At 43.0% G+C, this 18,464-nt stretch overlaps 1 protein-coding gene across 1 annotated transcript; it reads right to left on the bottom strand.

Annotated features, from left to right (window-relative positions):
• Nucleotides 1-973: 973 nt before the first annotated feature.
• Nucleotides 974-13,533, bottom strand: rpgrip1 (RPGR interacting protein 1). Its single transcript, XM_057836884.1, has 31 exons — nucleotides 13,238-13,533; nucleotides 12,949-13,072; nucleotides 12,820-12,873; nucleotides 12,637-12,754; nucleotides 10,142-10,347; nucleotides 9,889-9,991; nucleotides 9,688-9,819; nucleotides 9,334-9,439; nucleotides 9,228-9,251; nucleotides 8,995-9,141; nucleotides 8,851-8,924; nucleotides 8,586-8,788; nucleotides 7,140-7,225; nucleotides 7,017-7,067; nucleotides 6,776-6,949; nucleotides 6,575-6,692; nucleotides 6,328-6,491; nucleotides 5,909-6,248; nucleotides 5,647-5,807; nucleotides 5,345-5,580; nucleotides 5,154-5,269; nucleotides 4,859-5,025; nucleotides 4,732-4,788; nucleotides 4,552-4,658; nucleotides 4,404-4,470; nucleotides 4,232-4,313; nucleotides 4,074-4,153; nucleotides 3,801-3,990; nucleotides 3,639-3,723; nucleotides 1,742-1,869; nucleotides 974-1,639 (listed from the first exon to the last, which is right to left on the bottom strand). Exons 2-31 carry the CDS (start codon nucleotides 13,034-13,036, stop codon nucleotides 1,470-1,472), a joined length of 3,834 nt encoding a protein of 1,277 aa, XP_057692867.1. The 5' UTR covers nucleotides 13,037-13,072; nucleotides 13,238-13,533; the 3' UTR covers nucleotides 974-1,469.
• Between the last annotated feature and the right edge of the window lie 4,931 nt (nucleotides 13,534-18,464).

Raw genomic sequence — 18,464 nt, forward strand, 5'->3', positions numbered from 1 at the left:
CGCAAGCTGGCTTGTGCCTCTTGACTAAGAGATTTGTGTTGTCTATTGGTTGACCGCCAATACTAGGGTGTCTGCACACCTATTGACTAATCCGAATAGAGATTTGTGTACGTCGCCCTCTAGTGGTTGGCCGCCATTACTGGGGTGTTTGCACACCTATAGAAGCCCAGCGTCAGTCAGTGTAAACAGTAACATTAGCTGCTGTTGGCTGTGTGCTGCGGGCAGCGACGTCTTTGGAGAGCTTTTTTTCGGGCAAAAGGCCACCCACTGAGCCAGAAGAGGAGCCTACAACCAAGTCTGTTCTGCATAATATGTGGCTAAAAGTTACAAACAAAAGGGAATGCGCTGAGATCATCGTACTTCGTGGCGAACTGTATCGCTAAAGCCAAGAAAACCTTCACGATTTAGAGAACTCATGATGCCTGTAACCAAGGATATTTGCTGTCAAGTTTTAGGCAAGGCCGTTGTTAGAAAAGATTCAGTGTATGCTGAGTCACATTTCCCCTGCACTTAATGTTAGTGTTTAGCCCCGTTGTGTTATTTTATATTTACTGAAATGTTGTGCCACATATTGCCGGTCCGTGGTGCCAAAAAGGTTGGGGACCACTGGCCTACATGACCCAAAATGTGATGCCCATATATGTGGACACCTGGTCTCGGAAAATATTCTGATAAATATATATAAATCGAATAACGTAAAAAAAATAATATTAATAACAACAGAAATAAACACCAATAACACTCTAAAGTTGATTTTTTTTTTCATAAAATTTAACTCATTTCCTGAAATAGAGGACTAATTCATTTAAAATAGGAGGATTGGCTGTGAATTCGCTGCCAGCCTATCCCAGTCAAAATGGATTAGACATCTAGCACCATCAATGGCAGCCAATGGGTAAAGTACACGCCGATACTAGGCACAATACTTCATAACGCCATTACGTCTTTTAATTGAGATAAAAATGTGTTTTACTTTAATCAAATATTGTTAAACATTTCATAAACATGGCATGTGTTTCACTTACAGTATGTACGTATAACACAATTAACAACAAAAGCAATTTGTTCACAAAGTTCAATGAGTGCCCTGTAAAGGGTAACAATGAATTGGCCAATACAAAGGCTTCAGTAGTTCAGTGCTTTTTAGTCGCATATGTACACAATGTTGATCAAATCTTTAACCATATTTTTCCAAAATGTCAATCGTCATCATTCATGAATTTTCTCCCTTTTCCCCCTTCATGTTTATTTAAAAAGTCAGATGCTACAACATACTTATTTGAGAAACGTATCTCTAATCTGCATCATCACAGCATTTACAGCTAATATGATTTCCTGTGCCAATCTATAAAAGGACTTTTATTGTTATACAAACGCGTATACAACAAGAGAACACAGACACACACATAAACCCTATATAAAAGTATAGGTATTATTCAACCAGTTTCTTAGTTTGATTTTAATTCAGTTTATGTTTGCTGCTCCTCCTCTTCCTCTTCTTCCTCTTCTTCATTCTCACTGTCATCTTCCGTATCATCCGGCAGGTGAAACTCCTTGTAAATACAGCTCAGAGCTGTTGCTGCCTCCAGTGACACTTTCAGAAATCCAATCACCTCCTGATCTTCATCCACACGCACAACTGGAAAAAAGAAGAAAACGAAGCTTTTGTTTGTTCCTGAGCAAACCGGTACCATTTTCTAATCGTGTCATCGACAGCTAGAACAGGTGACTAGAAACCTACTGGCAATTTGCTGTTCAAAGACATCATTTCCTGTCAGTAGCAGCTCCTGCAGATCCAGAAAAGCATATCCGACATCCGCACATTCCTCAGAATCGTCCATCGGCTCGCTGACAATTGTAAACTTCAACCTGCACAAAGACGCACACAGACACATGGGTGAAGAAATTGAGATATACTGTATAATGATACAATAAAGATCACGTGCTGGCCAAAAGTATTGGCACCCCTGCAATTCTGTCAGATAATGATCAATTTCTCCCTAGAAAAATGATTGCAATAACAAATGTTTTGGTAGGAATATCTTCATTTATTTTGTTTGCAATTAAAAAGCAAAAAAGAGAATGGAAAAACAAATTAAATCATTATCATTTTAAACAAAACTCCAAAAACTGGCCGGAAAAAGGTACTGGCATCCTTAGCCTAATACTTGGTAGCACAACCTTTAGACAAAATAACTGAGAACAACCACTTCCGGTATCCATCAATGAATTTCTTACAATGCTCTGCTGGAATTTTAGACTATTCTTCTCATTCTTCTTCCAACTGCTCAAGGTCTCTGAGATTTGAAGGGTGCCTTCTCCAAACTGCCATTTTCAGATTTCTCCACGCGTGTTCTATGGGATTCAGGTCAGGACTCATTGCTGGCCACTTTAAAAGTCTCCAGTGCTTTCTCTCAAACCATTTTCTCGTGCTTTTTGAAGTGTGTTTTGGGTCACTGTCCTGCTGGAAGACCCATTACCTCTGAGGGAGACCCATCTTTCTCACACTGGACCCTACATTATGCTCCAAAATTTGTTGGTAGTCTTCAAACTTCATAATGCCATGCACACGGTCAAGCAGTCCAGTGCCAGAGGCAGCAAAGCAACCCCAAAACATCAGGGAACCTCCGCCATGCTTGACCGTGGGGACCGTGTTCTTTTCTTTGAAGGCCTCGTTTTTTTTCTTCCTGTAAACTCTATGTTGATGCTATGTATTCCCAAAAAGCTCTACGTTTGTCTCATATGACCAGAGAACATTCTTCCAAAATGTTTTTGGCTTTCTCAGGTAAGTTTTGGCGAACTCAGGCCTGGCTTTTGTATCTCTCTGGGTCAGAAGTGGGGTCTTCCTGGGTATCCTACCATAGAGTCCCTTTTCATTCAGACGACGACGGATAGTACGTGTTGACACCTTTGTACCCTTGGACTGCAGGACAGCTTGAACTAATTTGAATGTTAGTCAAGGTTCTTTATCCACCATCCGGACAATCTTTCGTTGAAATCTCTCAAGTTTTCTTTTCTGTCCACATTTAGCCACAGTACCATGGGCTTTACACTTATTGATGACACTGCGCACGGTAGACACAGGAACATCCAGGTATTTGGAGATGTACTTGTAGCCTTGAGATTGCCCATGCGTCCTCACAATTTTGCTTCTCAAGTCATTAGACCGTTCTTTGGCTGTCTCTCTAATCTTCATGCTTAATGTTGTACACACAAGGACAAAGGACAGGGGTTGAGTGAAGTTTAATCTATTTTAACTGGCTGCAAGTGTGATTTAGTTATTGCCACCACCTTTTATGTGCCACAGGTAGGTAACAGGTGCTGTTAATTACACAAATTAGAGAAGCATCACATGATTTTTCAAAGGGTGCAATACTTTTGTCCGGCCTATTTTTGGAGTTTTGTGTAAAATGATAATGACCCCCCCCCCCCCCCCCCACACACACACAATTCTCTTTTGTGTTTACCATTGCAAGCAAAATAAATGAAGATATTACTACCAAAGCATTTGTAATTGCAATCATTTTCTGGGAGAAATTGAGCATTATCTCACAGAATTGAAGGGGTGCCAATACTTTTGGTCAACAGTGTATATAAAGGAAATTAACAATGTTTTCAGATGATGTGGGATACTTTACCAGCGCTTGTTAGGGTCGCTGCCCTCCAACATGGTGTACAGATACTGTCTAAGTGGAGCTGACAGTGAACCATCCACGTAGATGACTTGTATATTAAGGGAGGGATATGCCCATTAGCAAACTTTGAAGCTTCACACAGTATTGATTCTTCTCTGCTCTCACCTCGTGTGAAGTTGTAGTGTATCTCTTCCCCTTTCGTAGGTTTGCGGAGGGACATTGGCGTTTCGGTGGTCTCCATGGGGACACCAAGCAGCCGATATTCCACGTATACGCGCTGTACCGAGTTATCCAGCGCCACACAAGAGGAGGGTTCAAATGTCAAGGACAGGATCTCCACTCTCAGTTTATTGCCCTGAGCAGTGATGCCAATGAAGGAAGGAAATTGAATTTACCATACGATGCTTTTGAAACTGGCGCGAAATTGATGTATTTTACCGTTCTTGTCTTTCGTTTGGATGGAATGATGAGGAGGTCGCTTGTTGAGGTATCTGAAGACTCTGACGGTTCTTCAATACCTTCACAGTGAACCCACATATTTACCACCTTTCTTTAATGGAAAAAAAAAACAATCAGCCAAAAGGGACTGCTTTTACCACTTTTGCTCCCATCCTCTTTTTTCTCCTCCTCCAGCTCCTCCACTTCATCCACTGACACCACATCCACAGAAGGAATGCTCTTAAAAAAAAAAAAAAAACATAAGAAAGTGCATATAATTTTTCTACACCTGCGATTGTATTATTTGATTGATTTCCTGTGGATTCTTACGTGAGTAGCAGCCTTAGTAGCAGAGCTTTTTCTCAGCAGTGATTCTCTGGAAGAGTTCTCTGAAGATCTAAAGAGGTCAATGTAGGGTGTTGTGTTTTGTTGAAATTTTTATATTTTTCCGTTTTTAATTCCCATTGTTGTAACTTACTTTGTTTGTGACTCAGAAGACCTAATAGGGGGTCCCTTGCCGTAAAGGCCAGCTGACCTTTCGTCGGATCTTTTGGTTGTGACTGTTTTCATGTAGTCGGATGTGGGCTACGAAAAGAGTACTCAGATTGTGTGTGATAATCAGATAGCATAGAATAATTTTGTGCTTCTAAAACCTCACATAAGCTTTTGCGTTCTTCTGTCTTGTTTTGGGCTCTCCTGCCAAAAGTTGCTGTGTCTATTGGATAGTAGAGCACATGAATAGCCATGGCAATTTATTAATGTCAGTATGAAAGAGTGAGCAATACCTTGACTCTGGGCTTCGCTATCGGCCTCTGTGACACTTTTTCTTCGTCTCGCCTCCTCTCTCTGTTTCCCATTGCATCTGCTAGTGGTTGAAATGGGTATTTCCATTTAATCAGCACTCTTACCTTCCCCCGAGGACCCCCTGCTGGATCGCGCAGCACATAATCGCCTGGAGAGGTAGACGTTCATTCATTCCAAAGCAAGGTAATTAATGATAATGAAACAAGCCCTTTGGATTCCCCCAAAGTGTATGCATGGTATGATTAGGAATATTTTTTCCTCTACATGTGCACACACCTGTGATCTCCTTGCCTGTCGAAAGTGCTCTCAGTGGGATGGGTGTTTTAGCCAGGTAGGCCGGTGGGATCTGGTCATCGCTCTCATCAAACACATACACCCAAAGACTGCTTGACCTAAACAAATGAATGTACATTTTTACACATTGCAAAAAAGCCATATTTTCTCTAAATGTCGTTTTGCCAACATACCGCAGGTAGCGCAACACATCTGCAGTGACTGCAAGTGGATAACTGGCAGTGTCATGGAATATTGGGTCTGCAGTTCCGCGGATGGTTTTGGACACGTGTGGCTGCAAATCGTAGAGCCTGTAGGTCAGGTATGCATCCGGAAGTAACCCCGGCCATCGCCCACTGAGGCCTTCACAGTGCTCCAGTAACAGAAGCACCTCATTGGGGACTCCACTGCCATAGTCGTACAATTCTTGCTGTGGAAAGAAACTGACAAATCAGGGACGGGAAGACATTTTTCAAAATGAAAAGATCCTATTTACTGTGTGATCGCCTTCGCCCCAGCCCAGTGTGAGGTGAGTCGGTATGGTCTTTGTCGCAGCAATACCCTCGCTGTCTCTTGCCAAAATGCCCTCTTTGGGCTCAGCAGGCGGGAACAAGCGCACCCAGAAATCCACAACACCAACTATTTCTCCCTCAGGGCCTTGAAAAGAGACAAGAATGTACAAATTTAAACTTGTGGGTATTAAGTTGCAACTTTCCACCCCTTTTCAACTCTGTGGTCAGATAATGACAGCTCTGCACCTGTGATGTTGACACAGCCATTTGTGCGCTCCCCTATCCTGTCCATGGCACCGATGAGGGACAAGTGGCCACTTCCATGTGTCACAAAGCGAACACCTCCCAATGCCTGGTGGAGCTCCACTCTGACCCTTGAGCCTTGGACCCGAAGCCTGGCCAAATCGTGGGCTGTCAAAGCGTAGTGGGAGTTGAAGTCATAGTTGGGTTGGCTTCCCGCAACCAGAGGCGTGGAGTGAACTTCAAAGTCTAAAAGGCTGTAGGTACAAAAGGTCACTATGTCTTCAGCTTGGCCTACTTGAAAATTGTCCATATTCTGAAGGCCACCTGGGGTAAAAGTGGCAACCTGAAAAGACAGCAAATTTTGGACTCGACATTGATAACTTGTTGCTCCCACCTAGACATTAATCAATTGATTATTTTACTTTAATGTGGAGTTCCAATAGGGATTCACCAAGCCTCAGTGGAGCGCATGAAATGTCATCCTCAAAGGGCTGGGCTACTTCCTGGTTTCCCGCTGGCCACGTGTACTGTATTGGCATTGTTCCTTTGTGGTTTTTCTTACTATAAGCAAGGGCCTTCAATTGGGCTTCAGCACACAAATAGAAGAGTTAAAAGGAATTTTCCTTTCCATTAATGTAAAGTTTGAACATGACATTGAATGGTTCCTACCTTGTAAAGTGTTGATCTGGAGCGCTCTTTTAGATAAAACTTTGTTTTTTTCTGCCACTGACTTCATCACTTCCTGCCTTTCTAGTTCCAGTCTTTTTTTGACAGTATCCAACTCCCCCTTCAGGTAGAAATACTTTTGGTTCAAAGGGAGCAAAGGTTGTAATGTGTGGTGACTTTGTGTTATTGAGGTTGTGAAGGCACCTGTAGGTCTTTACTAATGTGGTGCTCCAGTAAAAGAAGTCTCCTAGTTTTCTGCAACTCCAACACGGTCTCAGCATGCGATGCCTGGATTTTTGTCAGTTCGGGGTGCCCATTCTCACCGTCAGGCCCAAGGAAACGTAAACCCTCCCTGTTCTCCTGCTGCATTCGGAACGCCTGAAAATAGGAAAGCATCTGTAAAGATCCTCCGTTCAGGGAAAAGAGACTTTGTTTGCTTACACACCTTAATCTGTAAAAGTGTTTCACTGAGTTCTTCATCGGTCAGGTCGAACTCCTTGACAGCAAGAGAAAGAGAATGGAGGGTTTTCAACGAGGCAATACAACGTGTCAGTGTTGTGATATTAACCTTGGTGACAGAGTCCAGTCTGGTCTGCAGGCATGATATCTGTTCTTTGTACTGCAGAACCTCCTCTTCCAGATGGTGCAGTTTGTCTTAACAAAGAAAAAATATCATAACTCTTTACAGGGCAGCAATATATGTTCTCAAATGTTTGTCCATTGTACTTCACACATTCATTTCTATATCATTTTTTTACAGGATAAGATTTCCACAGCTCTCAGCTTCTTCTCTGAATCAAGGTCATACACAGGTAACACAGCTGCCTAATAAAATTACAGTTTCTTGTGAGCCACTTCGTGGGTTAACATGGAGGCCTGCCTATTCGCATTGGAAATAACAAAAAGCGTATGCGTTGAGAGTTCTTCTTGGAGGGGCCTGTCTGATTTAATTATACTTTCCTTAATAAATGCATTTACAGTATCTTAGGTGATTATTGCTTTCGTTTTGTTCCTGAATTGTGTGTCGTCATCTCCTGTTTATGAAGAGAATAAAAGAACTTGTAAAAAGAGACAATCAACTTTTTTCTTCTTTAACATCCAATCTATTCTGACTGGGAGGGCTAGCAGTGATTATTAGCTGCAGGCCTCTCCTAGTCAAAATGGATTGGATGTCTAGTGCTGTCAATGGCAATGAAAGATGAGCGTTCAAAGCGAGTCTGTAGTTTGTATTGTTGTCAATAACAGGCCTTAAGTTAAATATTTTAAAATTAAATAACTAAATGAATAAAATTTAAAATGTTATTTGGGGCAATAATCAAACTGTATTTGTTTTCATTCATTTAATTTTATTTACTTTGGTTTTATTAACCTTTTATTCAACGATTTATTTAGTCAAAAAAAATAAAATAATAATGGTTAATTATTTAAATAAAAAATAAAATAAAATAAAATAAAATTAAAAAAAAGATCATACTGTGATTTTCGGACTATAATACGCTATTTTTTTCTTTCATTGTGAATTCTGCGGCTTATAGTCCAGTGCAGCTTATTTGTTGATTTATTTGGGTTGATAGGTAACACTTCATTTGACAGCGGCGTTATAAGACTGTCATAAGACCGTCATTATTATAACATGACACTATCATGGGCATTACTGAATGCTTATGACAGATGTCATTAAGTGTCATCGGGCAAATTATGTCACTAAGTCCATTTATGTCCAGCTTGGATATTTTACATCCATTCAAAAGTGAAATAATTTGCCGGACAACAATAAATGACATCTGCTTTAAGCATTCATTAATGCGCATGACAGTGTCATGTCATACTTATGATTGTCTAATGACAGCCTTATGGCACCAAGTCAAAGTGTTACCAAATACCATAATTAGCCATTAATGTATGGGCTTTTTATTACCAAAAATAGTGACTTGCACTAAAAAAGGTAGAGAGAGGGAGCATTTGTTTGTTTGTGTTTTTAACAAAGGATGAAATCTCTAACAGCCCACAGTACCATTGTGATGCTCCTCCAGCATTTCCTTCTCTTTTATGAGCTTCTCCATCTCTGTTTCCAGTCTGCCTTTCGCTTCTCTCTCATTTTCCAGCGTCCTTGCCAAAATGTTGCTGTCCTTCTTGCAGACTTCGTTCTCTGGCTCCTCGTCCACGTCCCTGTGTTTGTCAATGTGGCTGTCACGGTTGCTGTAATTGGTGAAAGTGCTAGGACAGAGAAAGCAAACAGTCTAATTATCAAGTGTGTTGAACATATTTTGAAGTTTTACCTCTCAAGCAGGGAGTCATAGTTTTCTTTTATCCGATCCCTCTCTCCCTCCAGGTCTCTTATGCGATCTTGTAGCTAGAAATGAAACAACCCTGTTATTGAATGGCTCTTGGAGTGAAATGCACTGTTGTCGGTAGTTCCAGACCTCATTCAGGTTTTGTAAAGGCAGGTTGACGCTCATAGACTGAGCCTCCAGTTTGAGTGCTCTGTCCCTTTCCTGCTTCAGCTGCTCATTCAGTTCTTCCACTTTCTCCAGAAGAAGAGTCTGACTTTCCCTCAGGGACCTCTGACTCTGGAAAGGAAAAGAAAGAAAATGCACAGATCACAAATACAAGCAGTCTGCGTGATGTTTTCATCAAGTGTGTACAGTACATTTACCTCCTCCAGCTGATTCTCATAGGCCTGAAAAGAAAAAAAATGTGAAAATGATGTAGTTATATTCCCTGATCTCCTCCACCGAATGGTGTACCCTATATCACCGCACCTGTTGCAGATCAGCAAGCTTCTCCTGTGTGACCCTCAGACTGGCGCTCTTCTCCGATAGCTGCTTTTGTAGACAGATCACATCCACGTTCTCTCTGATGTTTATCCTGATCAGATAAATAAATGCAATTTTTAGCCATCCAATTTTTTTGTTTGTTGTAGATATTCAATAATCCAGGTCACGTGGTCGACTAAGGTTGAATACTAAACTATTAGATTTATGCTTCCAGAAACCTCACACATTAAAACCTAAACATGAAGATGAATCAAAGGTGAAACATCTTCAGAAAAGTCCTGTTACCTCGTTTTGACCTTTACAAATTATAGCATATTGTCATGACACAGCAGTCATCACCTGTGCCTTTCTGCCTGTTGCCTTTTCATCTCTCTCACAGTTCCCTCTATTTCTTTTTCTTTATCTCGGAGTGTGTCCCGGAGTGTCCGGGCGGTCAGCTCGAGCTCCATCACCCTCATCTGCTCGCCCACACTGCCAGAAGAAGGAGAGGTGAGGAAAACAGGAGTGGAAAAGAACTGTCTTATTTTCTTTCCCACATACAATTTGTCCGTGACTACTTTGTTGTCTTCCATTGTGGGACAGTAGCGGGGTGGGGCTGTGTGGGTTGCTCTTCTGACTCCCACTTCTACTTCTGTACTTTTACCTTTGTGAGAGGAGAAAAGGGCAGCAGGATCAAAAACGGAGGTTGGCTTGACAGTTGTAGATTGTATTAAGGCATGTTTGCCCTTTGAATACATAAAGAATAATGAATGTGTGGAAGCTGATGAGAATAATAAACAGCACACTATCACACCTTTGCTGAATTTATAAGGAGTGCGAGACCCTAGGTCCAAAATTTGTTGCTTGGCCAGGCTCAGTTTGTTGTGTAAAGCAGCTTTCTGGCTCTCCAGCGTGGCTACGCGGGTTTCCAGTTCCTGCAACGTGTCCTCCATGTCCTTTTCCTTGGCACTGCCAGAGCTTGGGCAAGTCTGACGCAGACGCATTAGTCTGGTGGACATCCTTAATGAAGAAATGCGGTGTTTTTTGTTGTTGTTTTTTTTCTCAAATATATCAATTGACACAATATTTTCCTTATAAGTTTTCAACCAGACTTAAACAGCTTAAACCTTTCAGGGACAGTGTTTTTACAGTAGACAGCTGTTCAAAAGTTGACACTGAAGAGCTTTAACTCTTTATAGAGCAAGTGGTCATAAAAATATATAAATATATGGCGGAAAACAGAGACAAGACTGAAAAAGCAGTTTCTGCTCTTGTTCTCCTCTTTAAAAGAAACTGCTGTATTTTAAGCCAAAAGGACTGTCGTGTTTGATAGAACAATATGTCTATATGCTGCCATAGCAGATTCATGGCGCATTAAGCCCCGGAACTATTTTTAATTTGCCCGTTTTACCCTGGAAACCCCGGTTTACAGACGTCGCGCAACCATTTTTGTTTCAACCCAGCCATGAAAACAAGGTAAGTAATTATATTTATCATTCAAAATGTCTGTTATTTTTAGCTTAGAATCATTAATTGATGTCTTATATATAGCTTTAAACAAATGACTTTAAAATATTATCCACTTGCATATTTTAAACTTTTAAACAAATGACGTCACAATGAAAAAATGGCGTCTGTAAAAAACTCACTGATATCGACCTCATAACTATTGCTTAATTGTTTTTTTTTTGTTCCTGTCGCATTTTCTCCGATATGTTAGATCAGGGGTGCCCAAGTCCGGTCCTCGAGAGCCCCTATCCAGCTTGTTTTCCATGTCTTCCTCCTCCAACACACCCAAATCAAATAATGAGGATCGTTGTCAGGCTCCTGCGAAGCTTGCTGATGAGCTGATCTTTTGATTCAGGTGTGTTAAAGTAGGGAGACATGGAAAACAAGCTGGATAGGGGCTCTCGAGGACCGGACTTGGGCACCCCTGTGTTAGATGATAAATAATCGATCCAGACAAAGAAAAATAGAAAAAAAAATTTTTTTAAGGGTAAATACGTATATGAAAAACATCTGACCACTCCTTGATGTCTACGATTTCTGCATTGTGACCCTGGTTATATTACCGTGTTTCACCCATAAAATACCCCAAAAATCCAGCTGTGGCCATTCACAGCTGTGTCTCGACACTCAGTGATACAAGCGACATGGAGTTTTTGGAGCGAAACAAGGTAAGTACGCGTTGAAGTCATGGCGTCTGTAATTCTGCTCTCGCGTGCTCTCACCTCCAGATAAGGTTTTGCTGTTTAAAAAACATTTTTTCTTTTTAAAATGCCCTCCTGTTCAAAATTCTTCTTCCTCCAGAAAATTGATATTTTAAGCTTTCCAATGATGTATCCGGGCATGTCCCACCGGCGGGAGGCCCCGGGGACGACGCAGGACACGCTGGAGAGACTAGGTCTCTAGACTGGCCTGGGAACGCATTGGGATCCCGCCGGAGGAGCTGGTTGAAGTGGCTGGGGAGAGGGAAGTCTGGGCTTCCCTGTTAAAGCTGCTGCCCCCGCGACCCGACCCCGGAACAAGCGGAAGATAATGGATGGATGGATGGATGGATGTCGAAAAATAAATATAATTACTTACCTTCTTTTTATGGCTGGGTTAAAACAAAAGCGCTTGCGCGACATCTGTAAACGGGGGGTTCCAAGGTAAAACGGACAAATTAAAAATAGTTTGGGGGCTTCATGCGCCACGAATCTGCTATGGCAGCATATAGACATATTGTTCTATCAAACACAACAGTTCTTTTGGCTTAAAATACAGCAGTTTATTTTAAAGAGGAGTGCATGAGCAGAAACTGCTTTTTCAGTCTTGTCTGTGTTTTCCACCATATATAATTATGATTACTGAATTAATCATTGTTGTTTTTATGTTATTTCATAGAGTTCATAATGATTTTATGGAGTCTATAATTATTTGAATAATAATAACAGAAATACACTCTGGTTACAGCCTCAAGTAACCGTGGAGTAGATTTTCTTTTGCTCCATAATATTTAACAGTACATATCCTATTCATTTAAATTGGGAGTACTGAGCATCAAAGCTCATCTTTCAGTGCCATTTACGATGCTAGAACGTTTGTTCATTTGCCCCTGCCAGTCAAAATGGATAGTACCTCTACGCCGTCAATGGCATCAAATGAGTTAAGTGAGCGCCCCTTTAAATGTTAACAAATGAAATCAGCTACATTACTTGATGCTGTTTGCTGTTTTCAAGTTGAAGCAAAAAATAACGCAAAACTTCAACTAACGCGACAATTTGATACAAGACTCAATATCTGGTCCTTTTTGACTATGGGAGTCACCTGCGCATCTTCTGCTCCTGCGCTCGTGAGTGCTTTCTCAGCACAACGTTCTCTTCTTGCACGTGGAGGCAAAGATCCTCCAAGTGCTCCCTGGGGAGGCGAAATAGCCGTTGAGGATCTGTGTGAGGTTGAGAAGAATGCTGATTAAAATCCAGAAAAATCAACTCTGAAAGGTGGTCTCACCTTTTGAAATCATGATGTGATGCTTCTTCCATGGCTTCACTTCACTTATGGAATCTGCTCAAACAAGACTAAGACATGTTTAGATGTCCATAAATGGCATTTTAAACCTATCTGAACCTCACAACGAACCTGGAAGAGTGGGCATAAGTCCACCCCTCATGAGACCCACATCTCGGACTGGGAGATCCCCCGCAGTTTCATCCACCATGGGCGACATAACACCAATGATGCACAATCAGCCAGTTTAAAGTAGCTAAATGGGGTTTTAAAAGACAAAAACTACGCAGTTAAATCAAGTATCAAAACATGAATTACTGAATGCTGATAGACACCCTAGTGTTTGTGTCCTGGAATCCAATTAAATATGTGACACTTTGTTACAAAAATAGCAAAGTGGATACTGTATATTGGAACTCACCCTGCTTTGTCAACAATTCCAACCTTTTCCTCCTGTGTTTTATTGTGGTGGCATCAGCATTTTACGCTAGGACAATGTGAGTTTTTAATCCATCTTTATCTTGCTCTCATTGGCTCTAAGGAAACCTGGAGACCACCTCATCGCTCCATCTGCTTTTGCGGGTAATCCTGCCTCCACGCTAATCTGATTACATTGTATGCTCTCAGAGCAGTTTAGTGGCAGCCAGGGGAGACATTTTTAGAGGTGCACTGGTCTCGGGTCTGTGTTTAAGGTGAATATTCTTGCAAGTGTGTAAACATAGAGGAGGAGCAAACACAGAGCCACATAGAAAAATGGGATTCCAGTTTTAGTATAAATTAATATATACTAGTACTGGATCTTCTCAAAAGATTAGCATGATAAAGTTCAATATTTTCTGTATTGTACTGATGAAGATTAGAGTTTCATATATTTTGGATTCATTACACACAATTGAAGTAGTTCAATCCTTTTATTGTTTTAATATTGATGATTTTGGCAAAAAAGTCAAGAAAAATCAATAATCCGTATCTCAAAAAATTAGCATATCATGAAAAGGTACTCTAAAGAAGCTACTAACCTAATCATCTGAATCAACGAATTAACTCAAAGCCCCAGCGAAAGATTCCTGAGGCTTTTAATAACTCCCAGCCTGGTTCATTACTCAAAACTGCAATCATGGGCAAGACTGCCGACCTGACTGCTGTCCAGAAGGCCACCATTGACACCCTCAAGCAAGAGGCTAAGACACAGAAAGAAATAGGCTGTTCCCAGAGTGCTGTACCAAGGCACCACAGTGGGAAGTCTGTGGGAAGGAAAAAGTGTGGCAGGAAACGCTGCACAACCAGAAGAGGTGACGGCACCCTGAGAAAGATTGTGGAGAAGGGCCGATTCCACACCTTGGGGGATCTGCAGAAACCTAGAAATGGGCGACAGGAGCCACATTCCCCAGATCAAGCCACTTTTGAACCTGAAACAGCGGCAGAAGCGTCTGACCTGGGCTACAGAGAAGCAGCACTGGACTGTTGCTCAGTGGTCCAAAGTGCTTTTTTCAGATTAAAACTAATTTTGCATGTCATTTGGAAATCAAGGTGCCAGAGTTTGGAGAAAGTCTGGGGAGAAGGAAATGCCAAAATGCCTGAAGTCCAATGTCAAGTACCGACAGTCAGTGATGGTCTGGAGTGCCATGTCAGCTGCTGGTGTTGGTCTACTGTGTTCTATCAAGGGCAGGGTCAATGCAGCTAGCTATCAGGAGATTTTGGAGCACTTCATGCTTCCATCTGCTAAAAAAGCTTTATGGAGATGAAGATTTCATTGTTCAGCACGACCTGGCACCTGCTCACAGTGCCAAAACCAATGGTAAATGGTTTACTGACCATGACATTACTGTGCTCAATTGGCCTGCCAACTCTCCTGACCTGAACCCCATAGAGAATCTGAAGAGGAAGTTGAGAGACACCTGACCCAACACTGTGGGTGAGCTTAAGGCCGCTATCGAAGCATCCTGGGCCTCCATAACACCTCAGGAGTGCCACAGGCTGATTGCCTCCATGCCACGCCGCATTGAAGCAATCATTTCGGCAAAAGGATTCCCGACCAAGTATTGAGTGCATAGCTGATATAATTAATTGAAGGTTGACTTTTTTTGTATTAAAAAACACCTTTTTGTATTGGTCGCATTAAATATGCTATTTTTTTGAAATAGGGATTTTTGTTTTTTCTGGACTTTTTTGCCAAAATCCTCTATATTAAAACATTAAAAGGTTTGAACTACTTCATTTGTGTGTAATGAATCTAAAATATATGTAAGTCTAATGTTTATCAGTACATTACAGAAAATAATTAACTTTATCACAATATGCAAATTTTTTGAGAAGGACTAGTATATGGCAGAAAACACAGACAAGGCTGAAAAAGCAGTTTCTGCTCTTGCATCCCTCTTTAAAATCAACTCCTGTATTCAAAAGAACTGTTGTGTTTGATAGAACAATATGTCTATATGCTGCCATAGCAGATTCATAGTGCATCAAGCCCGCGAACTATTTTTAATTTGTCCATTTACCTTGGAAAACCCTGTTTACAGACGTTGCGCAACCGCTTTTGTTTTAACCCAGCCATAAAAAGAAGATAAGTAATTATATTTATTATTCAAAATGTCTGTCATTTTTTGCTTAGAATCATTACTTGATGTCTAATACATCAATGTATTTCGTTTGGAGAAAAAAAACACTAAGTAAATAATTAACTCGCAAATTTTAAACTTTTAAACAAGTTGGGTCACAATGAAAAAAATTGTGTTTGTAAATAAGTTATATCTTATTATCTTCCTCATAACTATCACTTCATTGTATTTTATTTGTTATTGTCACATTTTCTCCAATATGTTAGATTATAAATAATGGATCCAAGCAAAGAAAAATTGAAAAAAAAAAAAAAAATTTCGACCACTCATTGATGTCTGCGATTTCTGCGTCGCGGTCCTTGTTATATTACCATGTTTCACCCATAAAATCCCCCCAAAATCTGGCTGAGGCCATTCACAGCTTTGTCTTGACACTTGGTGATACATGCTACATGGAGTTTTTGGATGGAAACAAGGTTAGTACGTGATAACATCTCGTTAAAATCATGACGTCTTTAATTATGCTCTTTCATGCTCTCGTCTCCAGTTAGGGTTTCGCTGTTTAATTTTTTTTTTTTAAATGCCCTCCTCTTTGAATTTTTTTTCCCTCAGAAAATTGAGATTTTAGGCTTTCGAACGATGTTTTACACATGCATATCGGACAATTTTGAAATTTGGCCAAATTGGTCCGGGGCTGCGGCCCTTCCCTGGCCGGCCGGGGTGGGGTGGAGTTGGAGTGGGGGCCGGGGGGTGTATGCGGCGGGCATGGTTCCCTCCCGGGTCCGCCCGACCGGAGCCGCGTCTCCCTGTACCGGGTGCCGGGTTTGGTGCCCTCTGGTGTCATACCGCGCGCCCCTCCTGGCCCGGGAGTGGGTTGTGGGGGGTGCGCTTCCGTCCCCTTGGTCTGTTTCTGGCCCTGTCCGCCTCCCTGGGCCGCGGCGGCCGCCGCTGCCCCCCGGCCGGCGGGGTCATCAATGGGACCTCTTGGGGCCCTTGGGTGGGGCTTGCTGTCCCTTGCCGGTGGGGTGGACGTCCCCTGGTCGCCGGTGCTTGGCGTGGCGCCTGCCCGGAGTGCGGGGTGGGTGCTCGGTGGGTGGGTGTGGGGGGCGGTCACGGAGGCGCCGTGGGTGGTCTGGGGCGGGGATTGATTGGGGCCCTGACGCTTCTCCCGCCCTGCAGCCGGTGGTTCTGGTGGACGGGGCCATGCCCGCAGGAGCCTGCCTCTTAACTCACGCACTTCTCACTTCAGCACTGTAAATATCTTTCACCCTGGCACTTACATGCTCATACCCCGGCTCCCCCCTGTTTTTAATGTACCACACACCAAGGTTGTGGGATGGTGGGGACCTGTTGGGGGGGGGTACCTCACGGTTGCCTCCTCACCACTTTTTTAAACGCACCACAAACATCATACTCCACAGGAGAGCTCCGGCAAAGGGCGGTGGGACGGGCGGCTGGGCAGAAACTCCATGCTGCGGTCCCACTGCCCCAAGCCAAGCGCTCCTATTTTAATGCATACATTGCACTACCCTCCCCTCACAATCCCATCACGGTGCTGGGTGATGGCGGCCAGCCGGGAACCTGGCAGCCACAGTAATAGGGTGGTAGGTGGGTCCCACACTTTTTCCTTATGGCGTGGCTCCTGGGGTGTGGCCTCCCCTCTGCCTGGGCTGCCGGCCGCGGGAGTGGGGCGGGTGGTCGGGGCTCCGATTTTGCATCGCCCCGTGGCAGTTCCTTGGCGTTCTCCTGCCTCCGCCTTCCCCTCTCTTCTCTGGCTGGACATCCGCCATGCGCTCCGTCGCGGGTCGCTGGCTGGGTGCCGGTGTATCAGCGGGGTGTTGCCTGCACCGGCGGGGGACCCTGCCCTGGGCTTGGTGGGTCACTGGGGGTCCCGTGGCGTGCCGTGCCGGTTGGGGGGCTGCGGCTGTGGCTCCGGGCCCGGGTGGGTGGGCGTGCGGGGTTGGGGGTAGGCGTAGGGTTGGTGGGGCGTCCCCTCCTGCCATCCCTGAAGGCCGGTTGATGGGTGTGCACATGGCCCGGGGGAACACCCTGGATCCCGGGGGGGGGGACGATGGCTCCTTTGCTGGGCTGCGGCTGCTGCAACTGTATGTTGATGCCTTTTCTCGAAAAGCTCTACTTTTGTCTCATTTGCCCAGACAGCATTCTTCCAAAACGTTTTTGGCTTTCTCAGGTAAGTTTTGGCAAACTTCAGCCTGCCATTTTTATGTCTTTGGGTCAGAAGTGGGGTCTTCCTTGGTATCCTACCACAGAGTCCTTTTTCATTCAGATGCCGATTGATAGTACGGGTTGACACCGTTGTACCCTCGGACTGCAGGACAGCTTGAACTTGTTTGGATGTTAGTCGAGGTCCTTTATCCACCATCCGCACAATCTCTCGCTGAAATCTCTTGTCAATTTTTCTTTTCCGTCCACATCTAGGGAGATTCGCCACAGTGCCATGGGCTTTACACTTATTGATGACACTGCGCACGGTTGACACAGGAACATTCAGGTCATTGGAGATGGACTTGCAGCCTTGACATTGCTCATGCTTCCTCACAGGTTTGCTTCTCAAGTCCTCAGACAGTTCTTTGGTCTTCTTTCTTTTCTCCATGCTCAATGTGGTACACACAAAGACACAGGACAGAAATTGAGTCAACTTTAATTCATTTTAACTGGCTGCATGTGTGATTGTTATTGCCACCACTTGTTATGGGCCACAGTGAAGTAACAGGTGCTGTTAATTACACAAATTAGAGTAGCATCACATGATATTTCAGAGGGTGCTAATACTTTTGTCTGGCCCATTTTTGGAGTTTTGTGGAAAATGATAATTTAATTTTTCCCACGTTCTCTTTTGTGTTTTTTCATTGCAAGTAAAATAAATGAAGATAATACTACCAAAGCATTTGTAATTGCAATCATTTTCCGTGAGAAATTGAGCATTATCTGACAGAATTGCAGTCGGTTGTGATTTTCACTTGCAACTTGAGTCACACGTTCACTATTCAATCGCATTTATGGAAAAATATTTATAGTTGGAAACCTTTGCACCAAGTGTGATCGTTTACACGTTTAACCATTGAA

The sequence above is a fragment of the Corythoichthys intestinalis genome, chromosome 5 (genome assembly GCF_030265065.1).
Source record: "Corythoichthys intestinalis isolate RoL2023-P3 chromosome 5, ASM3026506v1, whole genome shotgun sequence".
Lineage (NCBI taxonomy): Eukaryota > Metazoa > Chordata > Actinopteri > Syngnathiformes > Syngnathidae > Corythoichthys > Corythoichthys intestinalis.